Below are 22,639 nucleotides of genomic sequence, written 5' to 3' on the forward strand. Positions count from 1 at the left end.
GCCATGTGCACAGCCTAGAAGATCTTTGACTTCAAAGAACAGATAGTGTAGAGACCTTCCCAAATGATCAAGTTGACACTACAGTCATTACATTGAGACCTGTAACTGGGCTAGGATTGGTTATTTACAGAAAAACCTTGTGGTACTTAATTCCAATTCATATTAACTTATGTTATCTTGTTTAATCCTTGCAAAGTCCTTTTAGAGGTAGATGTTATCCCATCTATAATCTGCTGCTTGTCTTAGACCAAGGAAGTGAAAATATTCAGTCCAAGCATGCTACCATCCATTTCTGGTAGGTTTGGTTTGTTTTCTTTTTAATTGGCTTTCCTATTTATTTTACCTTTTATTCATCTTCCTATTGAGGTTAGATGTGCATTTTGGAATCGCTTCATTTTACATAGAAACAGCTTTCCAGTGGAGTTGACTAGCATCCTAAGGACAAGTACAACCACTTTTAAAGTAGATCATGGAAATCACAAAGTCTGATATTCTACAAAATGGAGTATGATGTTATGGACACTAGAAATACAACATACAGGTCATTAGTAATGCTAATAACATTTTCCTATAGATGCTTTTTAATAACACTGGTTTGTCTAATGTCAAGATACTTGTAATGAACTGTCACCATGGAACCATGGAAAATTTTTTTTTGGAGACCAGGCTGGTTGGTGTGCAGGAGTTTGATCTTGGCTCACTGCAACCTCTGCCTCCCAGGTTCAAGTGATCCTCCCGCCTCAGTCCCCCAAGTATCTGGGACCACAGGCACACACCACCATGCCTGGCTAAGTTTTGTATATTTTGTAGAGACAGGGTTTCACCATATTGCCCAGGCTGGTCTCAAATTCCTGGATTCAAGTGATCCGTCTGCCTCCCAAAGTGCTGGGATTACAGATGTGAGCCACTGTGCCTGGCAGAGCAGTATGAAGTGTTAATGCCAAAATTTGTTTTAGCTCTCATATATAAATCATATTACAAGCATATTATTTTGGTTGGTCAGTTTTAGTTCATTCCTTCAATCAGTTGATTTAAAAGAAATGTTTTTCAAGTATCCTCTGTGATGTATCCCAAAGATTAGCTTAGAAAGAAAAGTACTTGGTAAACCATTCCTGGTGTGGAGAGCCCTGTTTCTGCTGGGCTTCTTTGGGCTGGGCCGTTTCACCATCTGGTGTCCTAAAAACAAAAAAAGGTTTTTTATATGGTTTTGAAAATTATGCATGAAACAGCTTAATACCCACCATCTTTTCAGGGAAAGGTAACTGCATGTTTACTCTTCAGAAACACCCGAATGGGACCGGCCAACATTAGTATGGGAAACAGGTTGTAAAGGATGGGGCTGGGGAGGGAGTACCTAATCCTCATTTTGAAAACAGAAGGTTCACCATTGTTTGGTTCTCCATTGTTCCTTTGAGACTTAGTGGTTGTAGCTCTGATAATTATGCAGGATTAACCAAACCTACAGATTAAGAGACTTTATTTTTATTTTTTGAGACAGAGTCTCCCTCTGTCGCCCAGGCTGGAGTACAGTGGCATGATCTTGGCTCACGGCAACCTCCAGCCCTCTGGGTTCAAGCGATCATTGTGCCTCAGCCTCCCGAGGAGCTGGAATTACAGGTGCACACCACCACACCCAGCTAATTTTTGTATTTTTTGTAGAGATGGGTTTTGCCATGTTGCCTAGGCTGGTCTCAAACTCCTGACCTTAGGTGATCCACCCACCTCCACCTCCCAAAGTGCTGGGATTACAGGCATGAGCCACTGAGCCCGGCCTGATTAAGAGACTTTAGAATTCCAAGGTGATACAGTAAATCTTGAGGAATAATGTTAGTAATGATACTGAAACTATATTGGAGATTTCTGTGCCAAGTCCTGTGCTAAGCACATCCTATGAATTAATTCGTTTAGTCTCACATTAGTCTGATGAGATAGGTGCTGTATTATCTTAAATTTAGAGGCAAGGATATGGAGACCTGGAGAGGTCAAGTGACTTGTCCAAGGCCACACAGCTAAGAATGAGGAAGACTAATTTGAATTCAGACCTCCAGGCCAGATAGAGTCCACCTTTTGTATAACCCATGCTGAAGTTTTCAGCTAAGTGATTCAGTGTCCCTTGTCTAATCATCCATGGAAAAAGGCCTTCTGGAATTTGGTACCAGGAATAGTACCCCTTCCAAAGAATGACATAATTCCCTTCTCTTACACAATCTTCCCTTTTGGCTAAATTACCATTTTCCAAGGCAGGGCTTGTTTTACTACTCTTTATATTGCCCAAATGCCAGGTACTTAGCAGGTGCCAGAAAGAATCCTAATTTCCCTCTTATCTACAGGGAAATAGAATAAGGGCCTCTGTCCCCAACATCCCCTACAACCTTGTGGCAGTTTTTGCATCTGTAGACTGGTTGGGTTTGTAGAGCCGGCCACAGCTGGGGCTTGGGTCCAAGCTGGGTGATTTAGTTATTGGAGGGGCATTAATCCTGGAACTCAGATCGCCACTCAGAAAGTTCTTTGCATAGGAAGCGAGGTTCGGCACGCTGACCACACGGCTGGGCACATCCTCCATCTTCTTTTTCTGTTTGTATTATTGGAAATGTTAGTGCAATGCAATGCAAAAAACAAAACAAAGCATTATTATAAAAGCAAAAAATGCTCACCCAATCAAAATTGTATCGAAGAAGCAACAATTTCATTTACATACTTACATGGTATTTTTTTAAAGCACTTTTTCCTCCAATCTTCATTTTGTATTATAAGTAAATATGTATGTTCACAGCCTCTTAACCAAAACTTCTGGAGATGGATGTGTTTTGCAACTCAATTTTGTTTAAGATTTTAGAAGGTCATATAACACCCCCAGCGGGGGCTGGGCCCACCCTACCCTCAAATGCATTCACATTTCTGGAGTAAAACTTACATTTTGTCACACTGAAGGATACATAAAAACTACACACGAGATCACATTAGTTAGGTCACAAGTGTATTGTCCTGTGAACTATTTTTAAAAATACTATTTCTTGTTTTTAAAATGGAGTCTTGCTCTGTCACCCAGGCTGGAATGCAGTGGTGCGATCTCAGCTCACTGCAACCTCCGCCTCCTGGGTTCAAGCGATTCTCCTGCCTCAGCCTCCTGATTAGCTGGGATTACAGGCATCTGCCACCATGCCCAGCTAATTTTTTTTTTTTTTTTTTGAGGCGGAGTCTTGCTCTGTTGCCCAGGCTGGAGTGCAGTGGCCGGATCTCAGCTCACTGCAAGCTCCGCCTCCCGGGTTCCTGCCATTCTCCTGCCCCAGCCTCCGGAGTAGCTGGGACTACAGGCGTCCGCCACCTCGCCCGGCTAGTTTTTTGCATTTTTTAGTAGAGACGGGGTTTCACCGTGTTAGCCAGGATGGTCTCCATCTCCTGACCTCGTGATCCGCCCGTCTCGGCCTCTCAAAGTGCTGGGATTACAGGCTTGAGCCACCGCGCCCGGCCCGTGTTTGTATTTTTAATAGAGTTGTGGTTTCACCAAGTTGGCCAGGCTGATCTTGAAATCCTGACCTCAAGTGATCCACCCACCTCGGCCTCCCAAATTTGCTGGGATTACAGGTGTGAGCCATTGCTCTCAGCCAAAAATACTATTTTTCAAGAACCTTTAGGATTTTGTGATAGTAGATAAGAGAATTGGATGTGAATATGCTCATTGTGAAAAATTCCAGAAATATGTACAGAAGTGGAAGATTCTTACTCTTCTTCTCCCTCCCATCACCTAGATAGAGCTATTCTTAATACTAACACATACTTATTCTAGAAAATTTGGAAAATACAAAATCCCATAACAAATAAAAACCACACATAATCTGCCCAGCCAGATACAAACACAGTTAATACTTTGGACTATTTCTCGTGGGGTTTTTTTTTTTTTTTTCAATGAATATTTTTCTGAGTGTACACCAGCCCATAAATAACCTGTGGTTACCTTTAAGAAAAACGAAATCAATGGAATTGTGTAATGCATTAAAACGAGAAGAACCAATTTACCTTCATGGAAGGGGTCAAATATCCCGGGTGAGGATTGAAAGAGAAAGACCGATTCCGGTGGGACATTGCACTGGGGAATGCTGCATAGTGAAATCTTCTCTCTTCCTAGAAAACCAATACAACTGAGTCTAAGTGAGCCTAACCACACAGCACTGGGTTTGACTTGAAGGAAGATGGCTGTGAGGGCAGAATAGTGAAGGGAAGTCCAGAGGAGGAAGGGGAAGTCAGAATCAAGCTGCCAGACACTGAAGCTTTTGAGGAAGCACCTTTGCTCTTTGTCTTTTATGTCCCCAGCCCCTCTTGTAAAGAAAAGGGCAAGCTTATGCTTGCCTGGAAATTGGAAATCCAACTGTTCTTAGCATGTGAAGGTAACTTACTGCAGAAAGTTAGTAATTAAGGCAAAGAAAGAAAACCCCCAGGTACGCAAAGGATTTTGCCTTCCTTCTTCCTCTTTTTTTTTTAACATTTGTGTTGTCTAACATATACAAACAGAGAGAGGGTAATGAAATCCATCCCCCACTTTACCTGTTTTAACAATATGGCCAATCTTGTTTGTGTGTATCATTTTCCACTTTTTTCTCTCCTGCTGTATTATTACTAAATTTCAGTGATTACATAATTTTCTCTGTAAAAACATTGATATGTAATGTCTAAGAAATAAAGATTACTTAAAAAAAACCCATGATACGTTTGTTCACACTTAGCAAATGAGCAATAATTCCTTATCAATGCCACCTAATTTTCAAAGCACAGGGAGATACAGAAGTGAGGTGGGCAGGCAGGAGCAGGCAGAGGGGGAGACATTCCAAAGACATGACCAGCAGGCCTTGGTTGGATACTGAATCAGAGCGAGCTCGGTTCTTTTCAAGGGGTCTAGGGAGTGGCTTTGCTAAGTAGAAAACAGGTGGTCATGTTTACAAAAAGAAGATCAACAATGAAAACACTGATTCTACTATAATTCAAACCTAAGCCATTGTAGATTTTCTCAAATTCTGTAAGTTAAAAAACCAATATTAACATGGGGCAGATGCTGTTGGACTTGGGAGTAAAATGATTTTTTTTGCCTTCTATTTTCCTGTATTAACTTTTTAGTGCATATGTCTTCTGTAATAATAGAAAAGAAAGGATTTTTTTTTTTCCCTTTGAGACAGAGTCTTGCTCTGTTGCCTAGAGTGGAGTACAGTGGCACTATGTTGGCTCACTGCAACCTCCATCTCTTGGGTTCAAGTGATTCTCCTGCCTCAGCCTTCCTAGCTGGGATTACAGGTGCCCACCACCACACCCAGCTAATTTTTGTATTTTTAGTAGAGATAGGGTTGGCCAGGCTGGTCCCGAACTCCGACCTCAAATGATCCACCCGCCTCGGTCTCCCAAAGTGCTGGGATTACAGGCTTGAGCCACTGCACCTGGTCAGAAAGGATTCTTTATAAGGCAAGATGTTAGGGCACCTAGAGAAATGCTGGGTGCAAGTGAACGCCCCTCCCGGAGAAGCCCGCAGTGCCCGGCCAGGCGCCCCCTGACAACCTCACCGTGAGCTGCTTGATGATGTCTTCTCTCTCTTTCAGGCGAGTCTGCAGGCGGCCTATGAGCTGAAGGTCCTCTGGCCTGGATGCTCCCTTCCCCAGCTTCTCTCCGGAATCCTTCAGTCTGTTCCAAGCAGGCATGCAGTCAAGTCCCCCTTATGGCAATTACTCAACAAGGAGGGAGATGGGCATACATGTGCCTCAAGGCACACGATGGGAATGCCATCCTGTGTTCAGCCCGGCCAGGGAGGCTCAGATAGCAGCAAAAGCTTGCCCAGGACCCGCCGGGGAGATGGCTTGCAGAACCCAGGATCCCAGCTCTGTCAGGTCCCCTAAGGCTGAAGGGCCAGGAAGCAAAGGCCCGTGTGTGCACCTAGATGGTGCACTCAGCGGGGGCTTCAAGAGCCAGGGATGCTGCTGGGAGAACGGCCTAGGACAGGAAAATGCTGCGAGGGTTCTCTTAATGCTCTGTCGCCATCTGCTGGCAGACACGGAGTGCGGTCAGTGGCTGCTACCCACGGCTTTGTTTTTTGTTTTTTTTTTTGAGACAGAGTCTCGCCTTGTCGCCCAGGCTGCAGTGCAATGGCGCTATCTCGGCTCTCTGCAACCTCCTCCTCCCTGGTTCAAGCGATTCTCGTGCCTCACAGCCTCCCGAGCAGCTGGGACTACAGGCGCATGCCACCATGCCCAGTAAATTTTTGTATTTTTAGTCTAGACGGGGTTTCACTATGTTGGCCAGGCTGGTCTGGAACTCCTGACCTTGTGATCCGTCCTCCTCAGCCTCCCAAAGTGGCGGGATTACAGGCTTGAGCCACCACGCCCAGCCCCCACTGCTTTTTCAGCCTGAAGCCCCAGAGGAGTTACTGGGTGATTGGGAGAGAAGGACTGGGGCTGCAGATCATCTACTGACTAGAGTTGGTAAGAGCCCAGGGCTTTGGGTGAGATGACCCGGCTCTAATACTGGCTCTGCTTTTTTCTAGACCTTGGGCATCATTTCAGCTGTGTGTGGGCCTCAGTTCCCTCTCTTTTAAAGTGGGCATGAAACTGGGTGGTTGTGAGAATTCAATGTGATAATGGGAGCCTGGCATATAGTAAGTGCTCCTTAGACTGTAGCTGGTAAAAGCTTTCCTGCTGGCTTTTGGATGATTTGCATTGTATTGGAGACAGTGGAGACGTTTTTAAGAGCTCAGGCTAAAGGTCACACAGGTGACATTTAAACTCAATTAATGCTGCCTGACCTTGGGCAAGTGGCTTCACCTGTCTGGACCTGGCTTGCTGCCATCACATCCTAAATGGTCTTCTTGCTAGTCACCCCCTCCCCCTATTTCTTCTCAGCAGTCAGAAGTGACCCTGTGAAAAGGCAAGTCAGGCATGTCACTCCTGCCCAGTGCCTTGTGATGGCTTCCCAGGGCACTCTGAACACGTCCAAACTCCTTCCCAACAGGGCAGGGGTTCCTTCACCCAGCTCTCCTCCCCTCCCCCTCCCTCTGTTCAGCCACACAAGCCTTTTGGCTGTTTTCAGGAGCGTGAAGCAGGCCCAGGGCCCTTGCACCTGCTGTTCCAGCTGTTTCGAATGCTCTTCCTCCAGATGCCTCAGGAGTGCCCTCACCTCCTTGTCCTTAAATATCACCTCCTCGCAGAGGCCTTCTTTTGCCCACCCTTGCCACTCCCAATCCTGTCTTCTAGCACTTTCACTGCCTGGTATGAAGTTAACTTTTTTTTTTTTTTTTTTTTTTTTTGGAGACAGGGTCTGTTTTGTTTTGAGACAGTCTCTCTCTCTCTGTAGTCCAGGCTGCAGTGCAGTGGTGCAATCACGGATCACTGCAACCTCAGCCTTCTGGGCTCAGATGATCCTCCCACCTCAGCCTCCCAAGTAGCTGGGACTGTAGGCACACACCACCATGCCCAGCATTTTTTTTTTTTTTGTATTTTTTGTAGAGATGGAGTTCCACAATGTTGCCCAGTCTGGTCTCCAGCTCTTGGGCTCAAGCGATCCACCCTGGGCTCAAGACTCAGCCATGCAAAGTGCTAGGATTACAGGCATGAGCCACCAAGCCCAGCCTGTTTGCTTATTTCTTATCTGAATCCTCAGCAGAATTTGTGAGCCTATGAGAGCACTGCTTTGTTTTGTTCCCTGCTGTGACTCCAGAGCCTAAAGCAGTGCTGGGCATACAATGGGTCCTTAACAAATATTCCTTGAATGAATACATGCAATATGTATGCATGAGGGACCAGTGGAAGAACAATTCTACCCTGAAGGACTGTTGTGAACATGAAATGAGATGATACAGATTAGAACAGAGCAAATGCTCATAACTGAGCAGCCCTGATCCTTCTGATTTCTTCCAAGTGTGAGGGTTAAACCAATGCTCATCCTCACAGATTCCCAGTGCCCTGCAGGAAAGGGGAGCACAGTCTCCTAAAATGAAGGGAGACTGATGAGCCCCTGGCTTGTTTCCTGCACCCGTCCCCCACCCAGAACTTGCTCTATTGCTGAAGCTGGAGTGCGGGGGCCTGATCTCCACTCACTGAAAGCTCTGCCTCCTGGGCTGGGAGTAGCTGGGATTACACGCGTGTGCCACCGCACCTGGCTAATTTTGTGTTTTCAGTAGAGATGGGGTTTCACCATGTTGGCCAGGCTGGCCTCCAACTCCTAAGCTCAAGTGATCCGCCTGCCTCAGCCTCCCAAAGTGCTGGGATTCCAGGTGTGAGCCACTGTGCCTGGCCAGGACCCAGGACTTTCAATTTGAAAACCAGGAAAGCCCAGGGCCACTGAGGTGAGTTGGCCACCCTATTGAATGGCACACTTGCTAGTCCCTCCCTGGGGCCCAAGGCCTCACTTACTCAGCTTCCAGGGCAGCCAGCCGGGCCTGGAGCTGGGCCTGGGCACTACTGAAGTCTGCCACCATGGCCTGCATCTCCTTCCGGTGTTCCTGGCGGAGTGTCTCCACCTCCCTGGTCCGCAGGGCTTGCTGAGTCTCCTCCAGCAACCTGTGGTGGATGAAAGCACAGCCAGGCTTGCCCAGCTCCGGGGATGGCGCCCCTTGGGCTCTGGGGTTTATTCCCCTCGTTGCTACCCAGTTTGGGAGACCTCAGTGGGGAGACGTTGTGATCTGAGGACACCTGTGATAAGGAGAGCTGAGGTCTCCGAGTTGTGGAGTCCATGACAAACCCCCACTATGCGACCCCTTCTCAGCATCCTCCCATCTCAGAAGGAGAAACCTGAGCATGGGGACAGCCTTCAGGCGGAAGCGATGGAGCGCAGCCCTGCAGGGGAGCCCCAGAAAACACGCTCTTCACTTGGGGCAGGCGGGGAGGCAGGAGGCCAAGATTCTCTATCAGTATTGCCTGAATGCTGGGACTCTTGAGACCTGGGAGACCAGTCTTTCCTAACAACTACAATGCAGTGGAAAGCTTCCCTGAACCTTGTTTTTTGTTGTTGTTTTTATGTTTTGAGACAGAGTCTTGCTCTTGTTGCTCAGGCTGGAGTGGAATGGAGTGATCTATGGCTCACTGCAACCTTTGCCTCCCGGGTTCAAGCGGTTCTGCCTCAGGCTCCCAAGTGGCTGGGATTACAGGTGCCTGCCACCAGGCGCTGGCTAATTTTTTGTATTTTTAGTAGAGATGGGGGTTTCACCATGTTGGCCAAGCTGGTCCTGAACTCCTTACCTCGGGTGATCCACGTGCCTCAGCCTCCCAAAGTGCTGGGATTACAGGCGTGAGCCACCATGCCCAGCCACTCCCTGAATCTTTATCCCTCCTTTATCAAAATAGGTGGTTATGAAAATTAAATGGAGCTGGGCGCGGTGGCTCACACCTGTAATCCCAGCACTTTGGGAGGCCAAGGCAGGAGGATCACGAGGCCAGGAGTTTGAGACCAGCCTGACCAACATGGTGAAACCCTATCTCTACTAAAAATACAAAAAAAATTAGCTGGGCATGGTGGTGTCTGCCTGTAATCCCAGCTACTCAGGAGACTGAGGCAGGAGAATCACTTGAACTTGGGAGTCAGAGGTTGCAGTGAACTGAGATCACACCACTGCACTCCAACCTGGGCAAAAGAGCAAGACTCTGTCTCCAAAAAGGGGGAGGGAAGGGGACGGGAGGGGAGGGGAGGGGAAGGGAGGAAATTAAATGAACAAGCCCAGTCAAGGCTCAAAGCAATTTTGGGTCAACACAACAGGGTTCAGTGTACACAGTTGACAAATATTAAGAAAAAAGGAATCCTCAAGACATTAAAATGACAAAAAAAATTATGAGCAATTTTATGATTGGCATTAGGGCATTCAAAAACTTAGATGAAGTAGATGAATTATTTGAAAGATACAAACTGCTAAAGCTCACTTAAGAAATAGATAATATGAAATGTCCTCTGTCTTTAAAGAAATTGAATTTGCATTAAAAACTTTCCAACAAGGGGAAAAAAGGCTCTGAGTTCGAGATTGATGATAGGTTATTCACTTCTACAATTAACCAAGCGCTTCATTCATGCTAGGGACATGCCAAGCCTCCTGCACACATTCCACTGCACTCTACAACAGCCGACAGGCCAGGTTTTTTGTTTGCTTGCTTTTGTTTTTGAGACACGTTCGGGTTTTGCCACCCAGGCTGAAGTGCAGTGGCACGATCTCAACTCAGGGCAACCTCCACCTCCCAGGCTCAAGCAACCCTCCCTCCCAAGCCTCTGGAGAATCCGTACTTAAGGCAGGCACCACCACGCTTGGCTAATTTTTGTATGTTTAGTAGAGACAGGGTTTCACTATGTTGTCCAGGCTGGTCTCTAATTCCTGACCTCGTGATCTGCCCGCCTCTACCAGCCAAAGTGCTGGGATTACAGGCGTGAGGCGCCATGCCTGGCCGGACTCCCTTTTCCATTTTAAGGCACTTCGTCTGCAGTTTTGAGATCTAGAATTTCAGGAACTCTGGGACATTTCATGGGTCAGAGGAGTAACATCTGTGAAATGCTGGCGCATTAAGTGTCCAGTGTCTTGTGAGGCAGGATGCCGAGGGAGTGACCCATTTCAGGTCTCAGGCTCAGCGAGCCACAGTAGGGGGAGGAGGGAGGGAAGCTGGCGAGTGGGGGCAGGGGGCGGTCACCCACCTGCGCTGGTCGCGGAGCTGCTGCGCCTCCTGCTGATGCTGCTCCACCTCCGCGCGCAGCTGCCGCACCGCGTCCTGGAGCTGCGCATTCTCCTCCCAGAGTCCGCATCCCTCGCTGGAACCCTGCCCAGAAGCGCCCGGTGGGGAGCCGCTCTGGCCCGAGCTGCCCCGCTCCTGAGGAGAAGGCAACCGGGAGGTGTTTTCAGGAGGCGTTTTCAGGAGGCGCAGGAGTGGACAAGTTACAAAGGACCAGAGATGTGCTGCGGCGAGATGGAGACCCACGGGTGACCCGCCCAGGCTGGAGCCTGGATGGGTCCCCTGCAGGGACTCTCATTCAGTCTCTTAAAATTTCCTTCTTTGGGTGTTGGCCAAATCTGGCCCTTAGAGTTTAATAAAACTGCTGAGCCAAGAATGGGGCTTGCATCCAAATGAACACCAACCACACTCCACCTGCCGGGGTGCCCTCCCTGCCTCTCTCAGTGAAGTGTTCAGTGAAGTGACACTGCCTCAGTGAAGTCTTCCCCACCTCTCAGGGGAGAGCTGATGAGCTTTCTCTAATGCCACCAAATAGCACTAACTCTGGCTCCGTAAAGGGTGACACCGAAGAGAATATGTTTCCATGCTGGTTTCCTTGGCGAGATTGGGAGCTATTCCTCTCTTTATCTTTCCAACCCTGTAGCACCTAGCCTGATGTATTCTATAGGTGCCATGTGAATGCTTGCTAAATAAAATTGTGCTAGAATGTCAGTAGTTCAGGTAGAAACACAAAGATTGCTGTCCAACACCAGATGGGGTCAGATTTAATCTGTGATTAGTGAATGTTCCAGTTTTCAAATTCACTCAAACATGACCGACCACTTGTGCATGTTATCTGTTCACTGCACACACTGATTGCACAGCTGTGCATGGGGAGAATCTGTGGCCCAGGCCCCATGTCCCTGCCTTCCTGGCCTAGGGTTGGCATGGTGTGGGATGCCTGTGGGCATCCACTTGGCACTCTCACATGCATAGCCTGGAAGAGCAAGAGCAGCGGGGGTTACTGCCTTGTGAGGATAACCTGTGACCAATGGAGGACAGAAACGGATGGAAAAATGCATTCCCCTCTTGGGTCTCTGGGTAGGAGAGATATGAGAATTAGATCCCAGTGGGACGGACTGCACTTAGCTCAGCAGTGGCCAGCTTGGGCCTGCAGTCTGGCATTATATCCCCTTCCCTTTCCTTTTTGACTCCTGAGGCCTGGACTGTTCCTCTTTGCTGACACCCCTGCATCAGCTCTCTGTGTGGGGTATCACCTGAGACCACGCTTTCCTTCTCGAGGGTTCAGGGCTTCCCTCCTATGGGGCCAAGGTGAGGGCTGGTGCACAGGTGGCCAGGTAGTAGCTCATGCACTCAGTGCTTCTTGGCTTCTATCCAGAGCCCTCAGGCAAACACTGACTCCCTCCATGGTCCAGTCCCCAGCTGTCATCATCCCATGTTTCCCCTGTCCCCTCCCATTGGTACTGGTGGCTCCCAGCCTTCTAAACACTTAATGGAACACGTTCTGTCTTCCCTCTGCTAGACCCAACCACTGGGCTAATCTGTGATTCATCATTTGTTAATATTTTTCACATAAACATAGAAATTGCCTTCCTATGCTCAGCAACAGCTAAATCTGGCACACATGATTCCCATGTCCCCGGCACCTTCAGCAGGACCGGGCCACCAACGAATCCTCACCATCCACAGGCACTGGTGGAGACCCTGCTGAGGGCTGGGAGTTGGGGTGGGGTGGCGATGAGGCAGAACAGATGGGTTATCCTCAAAAGACTCTGATCCAGCCTAGGCAACAAGGATGTCCATGAAATGGCATGTCCCCAACAGGACCAGGTGGTAGATCCTAAAGCCAACTGAGTTGTCCTGACAGCAAGTGCTCCAGGATCTCAGAGCCAGAGGGGGCCACTGTGTGCCAGGGAAGGCCCCCAGCATGGGACATGCTGGGCAGCATCCCAGGTAGAAGGAGTGGCACAGGCAAAGGATGAAGGGAGGGTGCAGATGCTGGGTTTATGAGCCACACGGGATATGGCAGGACATGTAGGTCATAGTCAGTGGTGGAAGCTTTCCCCAGTGGGAACCACCAAAGGCTTTATGAAAAGTGATGCTGGGCTTTGGGGGAATACCTGAAGCCATACACTATGGACTGCAGGGAGAGAGGGCTGGGCTGTTAGGAGGTGACTGTGCCACCCAATTAGACCAGGAATGATGGATATGCAGGGAAGGGGCTGATGGGCAAAGTCTGAGCAGGAAGAGGAAGGAGAGCTGGTACTGAGTCTGGCTCTGCTTGGGGGAACAGCAAGGTCTAGACAGAGCCTATCTGGGAAAATGTTCTGAGAAATTCCCCTGCAGATCCAAACGAGTAGCCCAGACCAGCTGCATCAAGGGCCTGTCTAGCACCAACACCCTGAGATACCATTGCATCTGAATTATAAATCACATGCAGTGCTTAAGACCATTTTGTTTTTCTTTTCAAAGACAAGACCCTGCAGGCCCACCAAGTATCCCACAGGCCTGTGGAGAAGGGTCTTCCCCACTTCAGGCAGGGGGTAGGGGGTAGGGGAATGACCAAGTACCCAGAACCCATCCTTTTTTTTTTTTTGAGACAGGGTCTTGCTGTGTTGCCCGGGCTGGAGTGCAGTGGCACAGTCATAGCTCACTACAGCCTGGAACTCCTGGGCTCAAGTGATCCTCCTGCCTCAGACTCCCAAGCCAGCATTACAGGCATATGCCACCATCTTCAGCTAATTTTTGATTTTTTTGTAGAGACATAGTCTTGCTATGTTGCCCTGACTGGTCTTGAAATCCTGGCCTCAAGTGGTCCTCTGGCTTTGGCCTCCCAAAGTGCTAGATTCCAAGTGTGAGCCACTGCACCCGGCCTCAGAGCCCATCCTTTATGGAGCTTCTCACTGAGGCCGATGCTGCTCTGGGAGGGGTGTGGCTGGTGCAAGGGCAGGGGTGCTGACCTCTGTGGTGATGATGTGGTCCTCGCTGTCTCCTGGACACTGGCTGCTGGCTTGCTGTCTGCCCAGAGCCCTCAGCTCGGCTTGCAGTGCCTCCAAGTCCTTCTGGTGCTCAGAGCAGGCAGCTTGCTGCTCCGACAGCTCCTGCCTAAGGGACTCTGGAAAAGAGAGAGCAGTAGGGAGTTAGGTGCTGGGTCTAGGCTGAAGCCTGTCTCGTGGGGACAATAGTCTCTGGGGTGGGGGTGGATGAAGTGAGTGGCTGCTGAAGGCTTGTGGTGGGTTGAGTTCTCCAAACCTTTTCCAAGATAACAGTAACAACAGGGCCATGTGTGAAAACTGTTCTCATTTAAGTCCCACAACCATCTTTTCTGGTATGAATTATCCCCCTCTCCCCACCCCTGCTCCATTTTAGGATGAGGGACCTGAGCATCAGAGAGGGTGAGTACAATGCTCAAAGCCACACAGCTATTAAATGGTGGAGTTGGGATGCAAAATTTCAAGTAGTTCTTCACTCTGAACCCCCTGCTTGCCCTCTACTGGTTGGTTAGGATGGGTGGCAGGTGAGGGCAGCATGGCCTGAGCCCAGGGCCAAATCCTGTGACAACACTTGGCCTCAGCATCAAGTTAGGAGACCAGGTAAAGAACAGGCAATTATCAAATGACCCAAAGGCCTCTTCTGGGGGCGATGGTCTCAAGTTGGAAAGTTTGAAATTTATGTCAACTCTTTTTTTGTTTTTTTGAGACGGAGTCTCACTTTGTTGCCCAGGCTGGAATGCAGGGGCACAATCTTGGCCCACTGCAGCCTCCACCTTCTGGGTTCAAGCGATTCTCCTGCCTCAGCCTCCCAAGTAGCTGGGACCAGGCACGCACCACCATGCCCAGCTAATTTTTGAATTTTTTTTAGTAGAGATGGGATTTCACCATTTTGGCCAGGCTGGTCTCGAACTCCTGACCTCAAGTGATCCGCCCACATTGGCCTCCCAAAGTGCTGGGATTATAGGTGTGAGCCACCGTACCCGGTCAATGTCAACTCTTAAAAAGACAAAATGTTCACTGGTTCTTCTTTCTACGGGTGTGGGGTCTTGGCTGGATCATGGAGGCAGGAGATGGCATGTCATCCCAGCAGGATAGGAACTAAAATGGAATCATCCAGAAGAAATGTGTACATTCTCTTAAACTCAGGGGAGAGTAAGACCAGAAACTTGAGCTTCCCCTCTGAGGATGGAGACTGATTTCTAGTACACTAGACACTTGCCAGCATGATTGAAACAATTATTTCAAAATGAATATTTTCTGATAGAGCAGATGCTATTTAGTGAGATATTCCTTTTAAAAAAGATACTTTTTAAGTGCTTGTAAATGTGATACTTTACTTTTCTGTAATGAGCTTTTGAGACTCTGTATTTTAGTTTTTGAAAATAACCTTTGAAACATTGTTCTGATCATTCCATAAGCACCTAGCACAGGTTTTAGTACAGAGCAAGTGCTCAACATGTAGTTGTAAAATAAACGATCTTTAGAGTGAAAATGGATGAGGTGATAAAAGTGTATTAGTTATAAAAGCTTTCCTATAAGCTTACTAACCTGCCCTCAAAGGTTAACTATATTAAACACGTGCAAAAGCGTAGTGTATTTGGATGATATTAAGATGAAAAATTGGCCGGACGCGGTGGCTCATGCCTGTAATCCCAGCACTTTGGGAGGCTGAGGTGGGTGGATCACAAGGTCAGGAGATCGAGACCATCCTGGCTAACATGGTGAAACCCCGTCTCTACTAAAAATACAAAAAAATTACCCAGGCGTGGTGGCGGGCACCTGTAGTCCCAGCTACTGGGGAGGCTAAGGGAGGAGAATGGCATGAACCCGGGAGGTGGAGCTTGCAGTGAGCCGATATTGCACCACTGTACTCCAGCCTGGGTGACAAAGCAAGATGTTGTCTCAAAAAAAAAAAAAAAAAAAAAAAAAAGATGAAAAATTTACTTGATCATCTTTCCTTTCCAGCAGAATTTTGATAAAGTGATTTCTATAGCTTATTTTCTTAAAAAAAATTCTCCAAACACAACCCCATTTTTTGAAAACTGTTATCACAAGATATATGCAATAAAACTTTTTACCAAATCATAAATTATAAGGTATTCATTCTTTACCCTCCTCCTTCTCTCATATCTTCCCACCATTCATCTATCCATCCATCTACCTATCCATCTATCCATCCACACATCCATCCCTCTATCCACCTGTCCATCCATCCACCCGTCCACTTATCTATCCATCCATCCATCCATCCATCCATCCATTTACTCATCCATCCATCCACCTATCCATCCACCCACCTATCTATCTGTCCACCTATCTGTCTGTCTACCCGTCTGTCCATCCATTCATCCATCCACCGATCCACCCATCGGTTGCTCACCGAATCATCTGCCCATCCATCTGTGTGTCCACCCATTTGTCCACCCACCCATCTGCCCATCCATACATCTCCATCTATCTGTCCATCCATCCATCTATCCATCCATCCTTCCTCCTGTCCATCCATCGACCCATTTTTCTGTCCATCCACCTGTCCACCCAACCATCCATTCACCCACACCCCCATCCACTTGTCCGTCCGTCCGTCCATCCATCCATCCATCCATCCATCCATCCATCCATCCATCCAGCATGTCTAGGTTCCAACCCGCTAGTAAACACCCACCCTCCCTGCCCTCTCACAGGGACCTATGGTATTACAGGTCAGTTGTGTCTCACACAGATATCAGAAGATGAATAATCAGCTTCAGGAATATCTCATATCAACCTGCCATTGTTCTAGGTGCTCACGCCTTCCCTTGAAGACTATGATTTTTTGGCCTCACAGAGTCCACAGAGCCCCTTCTTCTTGGGACTGGTGCTGAGAAGCCCAGCCTTTTCCCAGGGTCTTTCCAGGGATCCCTCCTGATTCTTTTCTTCAGGGAAGAATGGGGCTGCTGTGGAGTCAGAAAAGCCAGGGAAGGGGTGGCAGGGACATCTGCACTGGCAGCTGCTGCTGGGTGTTGGAATCGCCAGGGTGTCCAGCCTGACCTGTACATGGGGAGCCTTGGACCTGAGTCATGTGGCACACCCTGGATTCTATCTTTACATGCTGCTGACTTCAGCAATTCCCCATGTGGATGCTTCCATTCCAGGGTAGCTGCTAACTGGGAAGTCTATGAAGCTCTTTCCTTCCTGCTTCTCACACCACTTCCTCAGAAACATGCAGTCAGTGGGACATGCTTTCCAATGAGAACTCAAACAAGCAGCAAGGGAGAGCCTAACTCACTTACGGAGATAAAGAAAATGTTGTCCTCCAGAATTCTCTTTTTACTTTTTTTTCCAATTTTTTTTTTGTAGAGATGGGGTCTTGCTATGTTGTCCAGGCTGGTCTTGAACTACTGACCTCAAGTGATCCTCTCTCACCTTGGCCTCCCAAAATGCTGAGCCTACAGGCATGAGCCACCACACTCAGCACTCAGAAATCTCTTAAGGAGAGCCCTGTCTAGGTTTGGAAGAAATATTTAATAAAGCCAACAAGATCTTTAGTGCTTAGCATGAAATGGTGAGAGGTATTTGTCTTGTTCTTAAGAGTGAGAAGACAAGAGTACAGGAGAAAATGAGTGACAGGGATGATCTACAAACATGAGAGAGGTCTCCAGAATCAGGCATGCAACACTGAAATATTCAGTCATGGCCAGGCGTGGTGGCTCACACCTGTAATCCCAGCACTTTGGGAGGCTGAGGAGGGCAGATCACAAGGTCAGGAGATTGAGACCATCCTGGCTAACATGGTGAAACCCCATCTCTACAAAAAAATATTCAAAAAAATTAGCCAGGCATGGTGGCGGGGGCCTGTAGTCCTAGCTACTCAGGAGGCTGAGGCAGGAGAATGATGTTAACTTGGGAGGTGGAGCCTGCAGTGAGCCAAGATCACGCCACTGCACTCCAGCCTGGGTGACAGAGCGAGACTGTCTCAAAAAAAGAAAAGAAAAGAAAAGAAATATTCAGTCATAATTTAACAGGGAACACTTACATAGACTTACTACATATCAGGCTCTATTTGAAGCACTTCTCATGTATTTACTTATGTAATCGTCATTACAGCCCAGTGAGGTGAATGCTATTATTATCCTCATTTTATAGATGGAAGACTGAGGCACAGAGCAGTTAAAGCAACTTCCTGCCCGAAGTCACACAGCTAGTGAATGTTAGAGCTGAGCTTCACACCCAGGCAGTTTGGCTCTAAAGATCTTAACTACCTGTGTTAACTTCCAGGATGCTTTGTGTGACTGGTTTTATTGATGTGGCAACTGAAAAGGGGCAGAGTTTTGTGCTGGGGATGATGTGGGGGCAGGCAGAGGAAGCAGAGCCTGGAGGCCTAAGATCCCCCAATTTGCCGAAATCCTCAGAACAGAAATGAGAGGTTAAGGCAATGCCGTGAAACTCATATGAAGGCTCAGAGATCTGGGTTACATGCAATAATAATGATAATGATAGTATCTACATTCACTGGGCTCATGTTATACGCTAGGCACTTTATATCTAATATCTCATGTAATCCACACAGTGAGCCTATGTGGTAGGGACAATTGTAATTCCATTTTATACAAAAGGAAAAATGAAGCTCATAGTAAGCCATCCCAGGGTTCACAGCTAGTTGGTGGCAGAGCCAGGACTGTCCCTGACCTGCGTGCCCGAGATTCCTGGAGCCCTGGCCTGTGAGCCCGAGATTCCTGGAGACCTGGCCTGTGAGCCCGAGATTCCTGGAGCCCTGGCCTGTGAGCCCGGGACCCCTGGAGCCCTGGCCTGTGAGCCCGAGACCCCTGGAGCCCTGGCCTGTGAGTCCGAGAACCCCTGGAGCCCTGGCCTGTGAGTCCGAGAACCCAGGAGCCCTGGCCCTCAGCTTGTCGCTGGTTTCTACGTGCAGACCCTGCAGTTGGCCAGGCCCTCCTTGGTGCACTGTTGGGTGTATACCTAGCAGCAGGGCCTGCTGTGCCTGCATCCTCTCACGCTCCTCCTGCAGCTCTTGCCTGGCCTTTTCCTCCAAGGCCTGGAGCTCCAGCCGGTGTGCCTGGTGTTGGATCTGGAGGCTGTGGCTGGATTCCTTCTTCAAGCGTTCCTCTGTGGCCTGTGGGAAAAAGTGAAGACAAGAAGGCACGAAAGTGGGCACAAGGGTGGGAGACCTGACTCCTTTACCAAACTCTTCTGAGCCAGGATGCTCTGAACGCTTGCTCTCTCCCACGGAGGGCTTATCAGGCTACAGAGAATGCTGTAGCAATGGCCTGGCCACAGCAGCCATTTTGCACCAGGTGAACCCACCCCCTTCCACAGCTTATTGGGCCAGAGTGGATACATCTTCTAACCTGGGCCAATCAGAGTTCCTTTAATGTAAATTTGATATGAAGAGGTGGAGGATAGTGCAAAAGAGACTGACAGGCAGTTACTGACTCTGTGGCCCCAAATTTACCATACTCAGGAGCACTAAGGTAACTATCTGATATCTGCTGCAGGACCAGTGAGGTGGAGGAAGCCCAGGGCTGGTGTGCAGAGCAGAGCAGAACAGAAATGACATGGGGAGGGGTGAAGGATCCCTACAGCTTTTCAGTTCCTGCTCTTGTTTGGTTCTGAGAACTGGCTGTGTCTCTGTCCTTGGGTTCATATTGATTCATTCTTTCTTTCCCTACTTTTTATTTTTGGTTCATTTATGCTTTCACTCAACAAACATTTATTTACTGAAGTCCCACTGTGTGTCAAACACCCAAAGCAAGTTCTGTGAGCACCTGGGTAAACTTTAATAAGTGTCTCTTCACTGCCTGCAAGTTGGTTTCTGTGAGAGGCACAAAAACAACCCCTAAGATGTCCATGTCTGAAAACTGAGCATGTTACCTTACGCAGTCAAACGGACTTTGCAGATGTGATTAAGGATCTTAGATGGGAGATTATCCTGAAATATCTGGGTGGGCCTCAATCACAAGAGTCTTTATCAGAAGGCTATAGGAAGCTCAGTGAGAAAAGAGTTGATGGTGGAAGCAGAGGTCAGAGAGACAGAAAGAGGGAGAGAGAGGGAGAGGGAGAGAGAGGACGAGATTTGAAGCTGCTACACTTTCGGCTTTGATAATGCAGGAAGGGACCAGAAGCCAAGGAACTCGGGTGGCCTCTAGAAGCTGGAAAAGGCAAGGATGCAGATTCTCCTCTGCAGCCTTGAGAAGGAACCAGCCCTGCCAATTCCATGATTTTTGGATTTCTGACCTCCAGAATTGTCAGATAATAAATCTGTGTTGTTTTTAAGCCACCAGGCTTGTGCTAGTTTGTTACAGCAGCAATAGGAAACTAATATAGGTTCTGTTTTGCTTTTTGTTTTTCAGTTAGGAGAATTCCAGTTAATATATATCCCCAGGTTTTAGATGAGGAAATGAGAGATGGGCATTGGAGAGATGAATTTGGTTTCCCAGGATCACACAGAAAAAGATACAGAAAGTATTATCCCCCCATTTTTTTTTAACTCTTTTTCTATATATATATGGAGAGGGAGAGTCTCGCTATGTTGACCAGCTGGTCTCAAACTCCTGAGCTCAAGCAATCCTCCCGCCTCAGCCTCCTGAAGTGTTGGGATTACAGGTATGAGCCACCACGCCCAGGCACCCAACCCTCCTGCCATCTTTTTTAACAGAGCAGGAAACTGGGGCCAGAAAGGCAGGGGATCTGCCTGCAGACAGGTGATGGAAGAGGCAGGATCGTGGCCCATGAGTGGTGGAGTCCAGGGCCCAAGCCCTTTCCACTCACTCATGCAGTGGACATTTCACCACATTTCCTCTGGGATTTCACCAAATGCATGAGGCTCCTGTGAGGGAAGAACTCAACCATCTTTGAGCCCAATTGGCCTCCTGAACCCAGCGGGTCATGTGGAGGCTTTCCTCAGCCTGTCTCTGCCACCTGTCACTGGGGATAGCAATAGGGAACTGGTCTCACTCCTTCCAGGGGAAACTCAGTCATTCTGTGGCGAGTTTCTTTTTCTTTTCCTTTTTTTTTTTTTTGAGACAGGATCTCACTCTGTTGCCCAGCTGGAGTGCAGTGGCACAATCATGGCTCACAGCAGCCTTGACCTCCCAGGTCCAAGTGATCCTCCTACCTCAGCCTCTTCAGTAGCTGAGACCACAGATGCTCGCCACTACAAGTGGCTAATCTTTTTTGTAGAGCTTGGATCTCTCTATGTTGCCCAGGCTAACCTCAAACTCCTGGCCTCAAGTGATCCTCCTGTCTTTGGCCTCCCAAAATTCTGGGATTACAGGCGTGAGCCACCATGCCTAGTTGCGAGTTTATTTAATAAAACAGAAAAGCCTAATACTTTTCAAATTCTCTGATACCTTCCTCCTCTTTCCCTTGCTGCAAGGCTATTTAATAAAACAGAAAAGCCTCATACTTTTCAAATTCTCTGATACCTTCCTCCTTTTTCCTTTGCTGCAAGGTTCAGAGAACACCAATTGGTGACATTTTTATCCCTAGGGAAATGGGGACGGAGAGGTTGAAGGCTGGCTTTGCAAGAGGGAGCCAAACTCTCTCACTCTGATGCAGCCTGTCTCCCTCCCTGGGCGCAACCAAAGATTCAGGTCAGCACTGCCCACTCACTTGCTCAGGAGCCTTTGGCAGTGAGGATCACACAGGGTGCAGCACTCAGGGCTCAGGGCAAGTTGGAGACTCATTCCTGGTGAATTTCTCCAGCTGCTATGGGAGGGTTACCCTGCTTTTGTTGTGGCCAGTTTGAGGCCTCCTGAGGGACCTAGTTTCAGCCTGTCTCTCCAAAAGTCCTGTATTATATAATGTCTCCGTTTCCAGTGCTTCCAAATACCTTAGACAACTCCCTCATGGCTTCCACCCCCCGATCCCAGCAACCTGTTTGAGGGGCTACCTTTTCCCCTAGAGATGAGCTACGTAAGGACAGAGAGTGTAGTGATCATCTGGTATCTCCGCAGCTCTACATGATGACAGCTCGTGGCAGCTACCCAATTAATGCCTGCAGCATAGATGAGTGAATAAAACAAGTGGACCTTTTAAAAACCACGCTGTTACTGAGCCATGCACTGTTCTAAGTACTTTACATGCAGTATCCTTTTTGATCTTCATAACCATCTCATAGGATTCATACTACCATATATCATTTTATACACGAGGAAACTGAGGCACAAAGAAGCTAAATGACCTATCTGAGCTCCCACACTTTGTCAATGGCAGATCCAGGACTTGAACCCAGGCAGCCCATTCCTAATCACTGACACAGGAACTGGGGCTTACACCCGATGGGCAGAGTGTCCTTTCACTTTCCCTTGGCCGGGACTCAGACCTCATGTGTCCAACCCGCTAGGGCCCCTAGAACTCCCTGCCTCAGGTGAGTGAAGCCCCCTGCCTGTCTGCCTCCTGTGAGAAATTGGGGTCCACAGCATGGAGGAATAAAGCTCGGGCATACACAAAGGTCAATATCACCCAGCAGTGCATACACCTGGGATCTCCCCAAACTGAGCTCTTGCAGATTGTAAGCCAAAGTCAAAAAAGATTTAGAAGAATTAAAGAAATAAGGAAACTGACATCTTTTTGGAATACCTAATAAGTGCCGGGCAGTCCATGTGCATTATTTCCTTTCTTTTTTTTGTTTTGTTTTGAGACGGAGTCTTGCCGTGCCACACAGGCTGGAGTGCAATGGTGTGATCTCAGCTCACTGCAACCTCTGCCTCCTGGGTTCAAGCAATTCTCCTGCCTCAGCCTCCTGAGTAGCTGGGACTACAGGCGTGCAACCATGATGTCCAGCTAATTTTTGTATTTTTAGTAGTGATGGGATTTCACTATGTTGGCCAGGCTGGTCTCGAATGCCTGGCTTCAAGTGGTCTGCTCATCTTGGCCTCCCAAAGTGCTAGGATTACAGGCATGAGCCACTGTGCTCGACTTTTTTTCTTTTAAAACTTCTCTTATATTCTTCTCAGGGGAATATGTGCATTT

At 48.1% G+C, this 22,639-nt stretch overlaps 1 protein-coding gene across 1 annotated transcript in view; it reads right to left on the reverse strand.

The window, feature by feature from the left end:
- Window positions 1-1,082: 1,082 nt before the first annotated feature.
- FAM184B (family with sequence similarity 184 member B) overlaps window positions 1,083-22,639 on the reverse strand; it is a 153,056-nt gene continuing 131,499 nt past the window's right edge. The window contains exons 11-18 of the mRNA XM_033213844.1: window positions 18,626-18,779; window positions 13,637-13,791; window positions 10,642-10,814; window positions 8,385-8,531; window positions 5,547-5,664; window positions 4,018-4,122; window positions 2,373-2,572; window positions 1,083-1,176 (exon numbers count right to left, since the gene is read on the reverse strand). Of these exons, the coding sequence (XP_033069735.1) occupies window positions 1,083-1,176; window positions 2,373-2,572; window positions 4,018-4,122; window positions 5,547-5,664; window positions 8,385-8,531; window positions 10,642-10,814; window positions 13,637-13,791; window positions 18,626-18,779 (1,146 nt within the window). The remainder of the gene's footprint in view (window positions 1,177-2,372; window positions 2,573-4,017; window positions 4,123-5,546; window positions 5,665-8,384; window positions 8,532-10,641; window positions 10,815-13,636; window positions 13,792-18,625; window positions 18,780-22,639) is intronic.

The sequence above is a fragment of the Trachypithecus francoisi genome, unplaced genomic scaffold, assembly GCF_009764315.1.
Source record: "Trachypithecus francoisi isolate TF-2019V2 unplaced genomic scaffold, Tfra_2.0 Lachesis_group1, whole genome shotgun sequence".
Classification (NCBI taxonomy): Eukaryota; Metazoa; Chordata; class Mammalia; order Primates; family Cercopithecidae; genus Trachypithecus; species Trachypithecus francoisi.